Source organism: Nothoprocta perdicaria, unplaced genomic scaffold, assembly GCF_003342845.1.
Source record: "Nothoprocta perdicaria isolate Ctin4 unplaced genomic scaffold, notPer1 scaffold_288, whole genome shotgun sequence".
NCBI classification, from domain to species: Eukaryota; Metazoa; Chordata; class Aves; order Tinamiformes; family Tinamidae; genus Nothoprocta; species Nothoprocta perdicaria.
Genome location: NW_020455519.1, coordinates 175,256 through 186,394, shown reverse-complemented (window position 1 = coordinate 186,394; position 11,139 = coordinate 175,256). Strand labels below are relative to the sequence as shown.

General features: G+C 48.2%; 1 protein-coding gene across 1 annotated transcript; it reads right to left on the bottom strand.

The window, feature by feature from the left end:
- Positions 1 to 661: 661 nt before the first annotated feature.
- MRPL48 (mitochondrial ribosomal protein L48) lies at positions 662 to 7,152 on the bottom strand. Its single transcript, XM_026041559.1, has 8 exons — positions 7,105 to 7,152; positions 6,557 to 6,609; positions 5,915 to 5,952; positions 4,958 to 5,043; positions 4,024 to 4,196; positions 2,507 to 2,609; positions 1,950 to 2,039; positions 662 to 909 (listed from the first exon to the last, which is right to left on the bottom strand). The coding sequence occupies exons 1-8, from the start codon at positions 7,123 to 7,125 to the stop codon at positions 835 to 837; spliced, it is 639 nt and encodes a 212-aa protein (XP_025897344.1). The 5' UTR covers positions 7,126 to 7,152; the 3' UTR covers positions 662 to 834.
- Between the last annotated feature and the right edge of the window lie 3,987 nt (positions 7,153 to 11,139).

Sequence of the window (11,139 nt, the reverse complement as noted above, 5' to 3'; positions counted from 1 at the left end):
AGAGAATTCCCAAAACCACTTTGCTCCTCTAAAAATCTATCAAATCCCTTATCAAATCATTCTGTGATTCTGCGAAATGGCTGCAGGAAGTGGAGTGGCTTAAGAGAGACAAGGAAAAGTTCCTCCTTTGTGCCTCGAAAGGCAGAAATTCAGGGAAGAGGAGTCAGTCTGTACATGGAGTCCAAGCAGCGTCGCTGTCACTGGCCTCTGTGGCATCTTCTTGTCACGCTGTGATTGTTCAGCCGCGTGGGGACAGTCACTCTCAACTCTCCCAGGGCTCCATTCGAGCTGCAATCCGAGCAGCTCCGCAAGAATAGGGCTTTGTTTCAGCCTTTCTTGGAAGGAAGGAGCAGGATGGACACTTCCATGTCAGCTGCACTGGGGAGAATTTGGGGTGTAATGACAGGGAATGGGGTGTCTGGGAGGAGCCTGCACTTACAGCTGGAGTCCAGGGGGGAAAAGGTCCTCAAAAATGTCTCTCAGTCCCCTTTTCAGACTGACARAAAGCAACACATCTTCCACTTATATTTAGCTCTCTTAACCTGTGGAGACTGCTAGCAGGAATCTTCACRTGCTAAAAGCAAAATGAGCAGAAACAAAGAGGAAGTAGTAAAACAAGCACCTTTCACCTATTCCCTCCCTCTATAAACCAGGCAGATGATCAAATGTATTTGTCTTTATTACAAGAAAATGTCTGGTAACAGCACAAATTTCTTGCGACAACCTTGTAAGCACAGAGCTCACAGTCATTTTGTGGAGGCTCAAGCAGCCGTGAAAGAGAAACTTCCATTTCCCAGGGAGGGCTCTGCAGCGGATGGATAATCCTTCCTTGGCTCAGCTCATCTGTGCTAGTAGCTCTTCGAGTTCYGGGCGAGACTTTAATCGCATCTTGAAGTCGGCTTCTGTGTGCTGCGAGGAGAGGGGAAAAACAGAAGGAAATCAAAAGTCACCTCGAGTGCTTTGCTAAATCCAGAGGAAGACTAACACCATCCCACTGAGGAGCAGGAAAAACAGCAGACTTAAGTGTTCCCCAAACTCATGGAAGCCTGAGTTTTGTTGGGAAGCAGGTTTGTAAGAGCAGCCTAAAGTCTTAAACTCTCTTCTATGTTGTTGGTCCTAGAAAACCCACTTGGGTCTCTCCTATGGGCTTCCTGCATCAGACTACAGTGACTCTGCAGAAGGCACAAAGTGACAGTTCTACCTCTAACGGACAACAATCAGCAGCCAAAATATCAAAAGAAATAGCAGCCCTAAGGCAGAAACACCAGCCTGTGACCAAAGCAGGGAAGATTACTGGGCTCAGGAGACTTTCTCCTATATTCCCCCTGTTTTTGCAGAGCTAGAGACAACTGAATGGTCTTCAAAGGCCACTAAGAAGCCAACAGTAGTTTCATACTTGAATTTAATGCATCTTCCAGCTGCAAAATCTTTTAGTCCTTGAATAAACTTCTGGGACTGTTTTGTCTAAATGTCAAACAACAAGGGTTTAAGTCCAGTCCTTATCTCCAGTCCAGTTAGGAACAAAGCTCAGTCCTGAAGCCCTCAGAGCTCTGGAAAGAGGTAGGGGTTTGTCTAGAAGGCAAACGTAGCTGCTTAGAGCAAACTCCTTGAGAGCAGGACCCAGGATTTGGAGGCTGAGTCCTAGCTTTAGGAGCACATGAAAGCAGCATCCCAGAAGTGTATGGGATTGCCTGGAAAAGCACCTTTGGGAGCCCAACTTATTTCCATTTCCAAGCAAAAAATAAAACAAAATAGATTATCAGTATTGCTTTTTTTCCCCCACAGATTGAGGTCCAGTTTTGGGAGACACTGGGAATGTGCAAATGAACAGCAGACCCTGAAAGCCTTTAGAGAAGTTCCGTAGTTTCAAATCAAATCCATCACATATGTAACAACTGCTTTCCATTTCCTTTTTTTTTTCTCCCCTGCATTGGCAAAATTAAACGTACCTCTTTCACTAACAGATCGACCCCTTCAGGCTGGTTACTCTGAATAATTTCCAAGAGAATCGGAGCAAACGTCGAACTCAAACCACAGATCTGAAAGCAGAAATAAAGTAGTGCAGAGGTTTGGCACACAGCAAGTGAACACACTAACAGGAAGAAAAGAGGCTCTGAGGAGAAATGCCTATTCACCTCAATGGTTACTGGAGCGCTTTTGAAATACTGATGCTATTTCTATTTTTGATCATGTTTGTGCAATCAGTCATCCTTAAGCGCAACTTTTCTACTCTTTGCATCTAATATTCTGCATAAAAGAGGTAATAAATCCCACRGCTGGAACTGAGGAGCCAGAAAGCCCATCTCTCTGGCTTCTACTTTGAGAGTAACAGAGTAACCTTTAGCAAGAAATCTCCTTAGACTTTGCTGAGAGGCATAATCGTGTGTGAATTGACTCATGTTTGATCAAGGGACTTACCTCCTACGGTTAATGGGGTTTTGAGAGCCTGAAATAGTTAGTGCTGCAAAAAAGAGCAGCAGAATTATCAGCAAACACCAGGTCATACCTGGACAACCCTCTGGTGGGTAGTAAGGACTGCGCCCAGCTGCATTTTGGAACCCCGCTCTTCCAAGAACAGCACTTCGTTGGTCTTGGTGGGCATCGCGTAGCTGCAGAAAACACAGGGCAGGTTTTCAGGATGGAGAGGATAGACTTGAACCTCTTAATAGGAAGGAATCAGCTTCCCACAGCAGAAAACATGGAAGAAGATTAAGTTTTCATGAGGAATTARTTATGCAAACAATGTATCTTGCAAATCAAGCGCTGGCAGAAGCCGGGTGCTTTACTGGAAAGAGATAAGGGAGAAGTTGGCAGCATTACTGCCAGCAAAGGCCTCTTCCAGCTCTGAGAACTTTAATTTCTTTACTGTTGAAGGAGAGCTGGAAAGCTAAAGCGATGACTTATTTTGTAATCATCTATTTATCCTCATCAGCAGCCAGAGCCTCCCCCCGGTCAGGAACGTGCTGAGAAACACTGCTGCAACACACCCCTTGCAAGACATTATTTTCCCYAGAGGAATAGAAAAGGTTTAAGATCATGCACCAGATCTGCTCTCCTGTTATCCATGTAAATATCCATGTAAATCCACCTCAGCCTCTGATTTTCACAGCATCAAGAACACACTCAATCCCACTACCTGCACCACTAACCTTCTCAGTATTTGGGTTCAGCTAGAGATTTCCTATCTCTGTAGGACAATTTTGAGCAAACCACACAAGTTTCCCCTGCTTCAATTTTTCCACCTGCAGAGAGGGACAAAAATACTCCCTTCTCTCTTATTTTACCTCATCCATTTTTTCCTTTTTGAAGAACAATCTCTGTTTTTCTGCCCAGGCTGAAGTGCAGCCTCAGAGGGCACAAGCAGGACACGCATAAGGATGCTTTACGTTTACAAATGGTCTCAGGATTTATCTGTGAAAGCTTCCAGTTCATCATTGGTTGGTTGCTGTAACTTGTGAGTGTCACTGAGTACCCTTCTTGGAACAAGACCCACCAGGATCCTTGATGGGTCCCAGCTTCTAGTGCTGTTTGGTGCAAAAAGGCCTCGTAGATAGATGATTGATCTACAGGATGGCAGATCCAAGGCTGGCAGTTCAGTGAGGTGGATGAATGTACAGAAAGTGGTTTTTTTGATAGGTTTAATGAGCTTGAAGCAGGAATCAGTGTTTAYAATCAGAGGTTTAGTTAAAAGACACACATTTCAGATCATTTGGATAATTTCAGACCATTATTTTACTTCAATAGAGCAGTGTAGTGCTTCTCTGCAGCTCCTCCACAACATACAGAGGGAAGAGCCTTGGTGAAACAACAGGAAGAAAAAGCAGTGGAAAAACTCTGCAACACTCCTGGCTGCAGCTCTAGGCTCAGCACCCACAGGCTCATGCCCTTTTCTCAAAGAAATGAACAGCAACAGCTATTCTTTCCCTTGAGATTTATCCATTCAGCATCTTAACGATCCTATTTCAGCCTTACATAAATAAGTTTCCAGAACTGACAACAAAGGCAGAGCCGGGTTCTTTGTACCTCTCGTTGACCCGAATCGAGAGCCGGTTGCAGAGTCTGTGCACATGTTTAGCAAAATGCTCCACGAGACACATGTCGTAGGAAGTCATCTGGATGTTGATGTCCCCGTACTCGTGTTCAGTCCCAACATTTACTGCCTTCATCTGTACTCGATCCTTTCTCTTCTTTGGAGCCTGCAAAACAAGCAAATACATAGAAAGGGCCAATCTGGTTTGGACACAGCTGGAAACATAAAAAAGCAAGAAAAACAAAAAGCTCTTGCCCAACATGGGAGACTATTCTAGTGGTGAGGGTGCTCTGTTCTGAGAAGAGCTTGTTAACTATGTTAAAAGAAAAATCCTAGCCCACCTCTTCTCACTTTCCCTTATAGGGATGACGTTATTTTAACAGATGTTCTGAAACGGAGCAGTTCAGTTCTTGGATGGCGACACCACTGAAGTCACACAGAAAATACAGGCACACCATGATTAATTTCTTCCAGAAGAAACCAACCAGCAGAAAGCAAATTGCTTTTATTTGAGTTCCTGCCTTCAAGGCAGCTGTCAAGATGAGTTATTGTTTCCCCGTTCCTCAAAGACTGTCTTCTTTCCAAATTTCAGGGAACGCAATATGTTTAAAGGCAAGGAAGACCTGCTCACAACACTCAGCAATAACTTGAAGCTGGGTTGTTAAAAGCAACACGAGGAAGAGATTCTTCCCTCACAAATTACTTAGAAGATTAAACAATGTCCAGCACACAAGGAGATATCGACGTGCTGTCAGTGGGTTCTTCATAAGAAAGAACCATCTCAATGAAAAAAAGTACCAATAAACTTGTCACTTTGCTTGAATTCCTTCTTAATACACTTCATCAGCCATGGAATGAATAGTTCCAACATGTTATGTAGATCCATAAATCGAAAGCGAGACGAAGTAAGGGAGCTCTTCTACCTACCTCCTTTGGGAGCAGATATTTAAACCTCCCAATGCCATGTGTAGGACGGGATCTGTAGTGTCTGTGGCAACTCACAMGGGCATCACCTGAAAAGGAAAGCAGAGCAAACACGTTTCCAAGGGGACACCCCTTCTTCTGCAAACAGCGAGAGCCCCCAAATCCATGCAGGGCTCTCAGGGTTTGTCCTTAGCAATTGTTCCCAGAGGGCAAAGTCTCTGTCCCAGCAGCAAATAAAGGAGGAAGAGATGAAGGAGCCTCATTTCCCAGGTGAATTCTCAAGCAAACAAACAAAAGACAGACCTGTCAGAGCCAGTGCACGGTGAGGATACTAATGAAACGCTCCATCTGTCTCCTTTTCCGTGGTGGCAGCACGGTATTATGATGGATCTGAGCCCCACTTAATTTTAGCTCTAGCCCTGTTCAAATATCCACGTGCTARGAAACCAAACCAAATTGGTATCAGCTTTTATTTCTACTTCCTTCTCCAGGGTGAAACGAAAGCCTGGATGGCCTTCGTTTTATTAAAAYGAAGCTCAAAACAGCAAAGAGTAAGTGAACTCCAAGGATCCAAGGCACTCGSTTCCATTTATCTTCCACATCAAAATCAAATTCTATTTTAAATTGCTACAGAGGACTCCACCAGTTCAATAAATGTTCACAGGGGACCTCACAGGTGTTTAAGTGAGTTCCTGGGCAGTAATAAAGGGAATAGTTTCTGACAAAGTGCTCCACAGCATAAAATGCCACCGGAGCAGCTGCTCAACTGAGGACAGAATAGAGGAAAAGGTAAGAACAGAGGTACTGGTAGAACTAGGATGGCACCAGCCCGGTTGTTCAACCAACCCAAATGTGTCTCAAAAAAAAAATATTCCAAAGCCAACAGAGACACTCAAATGCAAACTATTCATTTTGGGTAAGAAACATTTTGCATTGAATTAAAAAATGAAGAGGTCTTACCTGCAGCACACAGGTGGTTTTCGAGGGGAGTTGCTGCTCTAGAGAGAACAAAGAAGTGGTTAAAAGCTGCTGTTCCCCCCAGTTATGGGGACACCCCGTCTGAACAGTGCCCTGGAACGAGGGCTCCTACACCCAGATACCCTCGGACATAGATGACACCCTGAGTGTGTGGCCAGCAAAACGAACGAGGATGAGACCCTCTCCTCAATCCACAATGAGGATTTCAGTGCATTAAATAAAACGTGAAGAAACCRAAGGGTCTTTTTGAAGGAACCAGACTTCTACATCTTCCTCTGCCTCTTCCTGCTCCAAAACTTTAAAAGGAGGCATTTCTGCCCTCCGTTACGACCCAACCCTGCCTTTGCTGCTAGGGCTGGACAGTGAGGAGCTGCCAACACCTTTAGTTCTCGCTGCAGCACAAATTCCACCTGGCGAACCCTGCATTTTTTTTAAATTATTTTTATTTTTACCCTACTTTACCCTCCTGTAGCACTTTCTTCCTGATTTTCCTTGGCTATATATATATATATATATATATTCTTTTATCACATATCTTTTGTGGCACAGCCTGTAGAACGGTCTGAGTGTTTTTAACACCTCTCACCGCACCTTATGCATCGGGTTTGACCTGAGGGCACCCACCTGTACAGCGCAGACACCGGCTTCAGCCAGGCCGTCGTTTTCACGCACAGAACCTGCCAGGAACCACCAAAACAGTATTTTTAATTAATAATATTAATTAATTAAAAAATACAAATACTTGTGAAGTTTTCATCAGTGCTTCCCAGGACACATCCCTCCAAATGGCTCCTGGGACCCTCTCGGGGCCCCAAAACATCCACCTGAAAGATGGATCTGACCCGAAATCCCTCCTGGTACCAGGTCTGACCCATTTCCCTTTCACCGGTACCGATTTTACCGGTACCTGGGTGGGACAGGACAGGACGAGACCGGACCGAATCCTTCCTCCCTCCACATCCCTACCCGGGCCCGGYTCCCTTTTCTTCCCACCAGTACCGGGCCCTTCGCCCCCTTCTCCCGGTACCAGAACCGGGCCTGATCCCTCCTCCTCCTCCCTCTGGTACCGAGGCGGTTCCGCCCGGCTCCTGAGCCAATCGCCCCTCTTCCCCCCACCTTTCCCCCCCTCTCCCCATGGCGGAACCGAACCCGGTACCGACGCCCTGCGCTACCTGCCGCAGCGCCGCGCTCATGCTGACCCGCGACAATGGCGGCCGCGTCCGGCGGGCAAAGCGGCCCCCCGCGCTGCCTCGGTGCACCCGGCGCGGCGCGCCCCCTCCGCCCCGCGGCCCGAGCCCCGCGTTCCGGCCCACCTCCGGCTCTCTAAGGCAGAATCTCACTGCGGTAACGGGGAGACTGCAGCTGTTTTAACGCCGTTGGTTTTAGCAGGAATATGCAGACAGGACACGCCGCGGTTTATTTAACTCATGAACTCATGTGCTTTTTTTGTCCAAAAAAAGCACTGTATGAGAGGCCTTGGGAAAAACAAACAAACAAACAAACAAAAAGCTCCACAGCTTTCTTGGAAAGCTTTTTTTTTTTTTTTTAAGACTAGGCATGTCTTGGGGGAAGGGGAGGGTTTTTTTCTCTCCTGTGTTTGCAGCACGTGGACTTGTGGGTTACATCATCTCTGCTAAAATAAATAGCGTGCGCCACGGCACAGCAAAGATCGATGCAGTTAATTTGCGGGGTTAATTAGTGACTCTTCTAGGTCAGACGGAGCCTGTGAGCAGCAGCATGCTGGGATGCGCTGATCCTGCAGGGCTGCACTCCGGCTGGCACCACCAGCAGCCAGGATCTGCCCAGTCCTCTGTGYTGGACAGTGACCAACATGCAAGTCACAGCACAACCATTTGGAAGCCGCTGTCTGGAGGGGCTGCTGAGGCCACCCCCAGCCTGCACGATTGCCCCTTTGGGGTTGAAGCAGGTGATATTGGTGCAATGATGTGAAATGTCGTCCAAAGATGTAATGCTGAAGAAATATGCAAGAATGCAATGCAAGGACAAGCAGGGGGGCTTTCCCTTGTGGCGTGCCGGGTGAGCCTGCAATGTCCCCATTCCCTTTGTCCCACTGGGGCCCCATCAAGTACCACTGGTGTCACCGGCCAAAGAGCAGAGCAACGTGGCAGCTCTGCACGGCGCACCCAACGCCACCGCCCAGCGCCACCCTACCCTGCTGGTTCCGTCCCACCCCCCCCTCGGGCTCTGATTGGCTTTCCTCAACGTCCATCGAGCCTGATAGGCGTGGGGGCAGCTCTGCGGCACGTTGGGGTGGCCATGTTGAGTGTGGCCCGCACAAGCGGCTACGTGGAGCGTGGCATGGCGCGGTGCGGTGGCCATGTTGAGTGTGGCCTGGCCAGCCTCGGGGCGGCCATGTTAACGTGGTCAGGAGATGCTCTGAGGGAAAGCAGCCATGGAGGTGTTAAAGCCTCCTTTGTGCAACCCAAACCCACCTCTTTTCTGCTCCTCTCCCTCCTGTCTGTCCCCACAGGAAGCTTTCCCGCTCCAGGGCACAGACCTGCTCATGTGGAAGGGATGTTGCACCACCCTTTGAGCCACGCAGCAAAGATAATGCCGGTGCCACCAGGATAAGAGCAGAGTTTCAGCCAGGCCAGGCCCAGCACTCCCTTTCCAGGAGAGCTGGACTTCTGTCCCAGTGGACTTTGAAGCCCTGGAGGACATAATGCTTAAGGAAGGGCTGCTGTGGCTGGAAAGGGATCATCTGCTCCTGTGGTGCATGGAAACAAGGGAATCATATGTGCCAATCCCATGTGGAAAGCGATTCCTATGTGGAAAATGGTTCATTCCTGTGTTGAGCCCCCTCAAGCACCATCAGGGCTCAGGAAGGGGGTCTACAGCCCCCCCATTCCCTTCATCCCTACTAGGGATTGATCTTCTGTGCAGGACATGTGGCTGAGGACAGAGCTGCACGGCTGAAAATATTACTGGAATTCTCCCTCCCCCTCCTCCTTCAATGGCCATCCTTGTCCTCGGAAACGTCTCGGGGAAAGAACAGCCTGTGCCTGGATGGCAGCGCTATCCTGATATCTTGCAGGGATTTTTAAGAACAAAAAGGGCCATTCTAACATACAGTTTTTGTCTCCGTGCTGCACGCTGTGCGTCTCCTCTGAGCCGCGTCTGCCTGGAAACAGGGCTCCCCTGCCTTGACAAGASCATTGCCCTCCAAAAGGCTCCAGAATTTGCCTTTTTTTTTCCCCTAACACAAATACAGCACCACTGTTGGCACTTTGCTGTCATCCACAGACACCTAAAACACTCTTTTTTCCTCCCAAAATGCCCTCATCTGCTGATAGGAGCCATATAGGCCTTGTTGGAGGGGTCATTCCCTCCATCCTCAGCCATCCTTTCTCTCCCATTTTGCAGCAAGATTTTTCCCATTATCTGTCCCAACATGGTGCTTAGAGCAAATGAAGCAAAGATGATGCTTGAATGGTATTTTTTTAGCTATCCCAAAGGTTATGGGCCCTCCTGCCCCATCTCTTGGTCTCCACCATGCTGTCCAGAGCAGTAAAGCTTCCCTAGGACAGTGTGGAAGTCTCCACTTGCTTCCTAACRTGTCTGGTTGCAAAGATAACAAAGCAAAAGGCATTTACATACAACTTATATATGTATTAAAATCTATATTGGAACTATTTAAGCCAGCTCCGTGCCAGTTTGGGTTCCCTCTCCGCTGTCTTAGCAGGAGACAGTGCTGCAGGGAAGCGCTTGCAAATGCCAGGTGCGGAGCAAAATGACATTTCTTGCTCATGCCCTTATTAAAACGTATTTGAAATTCAATCACCGTATTAAAGGCACATTTTCAGTTCACTGGCAGTTCAAGGCTGGGGGGAAAAAAAAAAAAAAGCAAAAACTTGGAAAAGCTGTTAATCACGTTGAAGCAATATGAATGAAACGATCAAAAATAGAAAGGATGACTATTTGGTTTTCAAAATACTTTCTTATTTTGCTCCTGAATCATAGGCTCTGGTAGGGGTGAGATTCATGTCCGAGAATAAATCCCTGGTGCAGAGAAGTTCAATGACAATTTCCATGCAGCAGACACAGGTGGAGGGCAGAGGTCTCAAATGAAGACACCGAATGAAGGATATTTATGGCTAAGGGTGACCCCATTTCAAGCAAATCCTTACCCTATAGCTGCATGGAGCTTATCCCATAGTCTTATCCTATAGCTATGYGGACCTTGCTCTGTAGCTAGGTGGACCACTGACAAATCCAGCATACGGTAAGGAATTAGCTTTGCTCCATGAAGTTTTCCAGACATGGTGGTTTAGCTCTTTGTCCTGTGGAGATGACCTCAGAGCAGGCAGAAACCTCCCACATGGAGAAATGGTGGAAAATCTGCCTGTTCCCAAGTGGAAGGGGGGCTGTGATAGGGGGATGCAAATGCAATCAGCCCAAACGTACCCAAATCCAGACTTCTTCCCGGAGGCTGCTTTGGTTTTGGCTGGATTTGATTCCTGCAATCCAGAAGGTTGCTGAGAGCTTCCTCCGTTTCTGTGCATTGCTGATCCAGGTGCCCAGGCTCCCTGTGGCTGCCTGGGCAACCGGTGCCGTTTTTCTCCAACAAAGCAAAAAATAGAGGTGTGAGGTTTGCAACCTGTTACCCCAAGCGAGCGTGGAAGCGGGAGGCACTGCGGATGCTGCGGCTCGGGGAGGACAGRGAGGAGGGAGAGGCTTAGGCGGTGACTGCAATTAGCAAACTCGTCTGGGGGTCCAGAAGGGCTTGTGGGATCCTCATGGGGGTCGAGAGATGGGATGAAGAGTCTACCATGGCCTCAGGAAGGGATGGATGGGCATGGGGATGGCCCARGCAGCAGCAGGGTGCCCAGTGCTGTTGCCATCTGCGGTGACCAGGGGCTTGGGCAGGGGGACGGGTGCTAGAAGAGGTCGAGTGCTAGGGGAGGGGGTGTGAAGGGAATGCCTTTGCAGCTCAGAGGCACATGAGGACCACAGGCCATCGTATGGAGAGCATGGGAGTGCCTTTGCTTTTCCCATGCTGCAGTATTCCTTTGGAATTCCTCTCCTTCAAGGAGATTCCCCCTTTGGATTCCCCATCTCACTTCCCCCCCTACAGGTGCCCAAGGGCTCAAGCATTTCAATTCCCCCTCAGCTGACACACGGCCACCATTAGACTCCAGAGTGAACACCCTTCCAGCCGACGAGGGGTGTGTGTGTGGGGGGGGCTC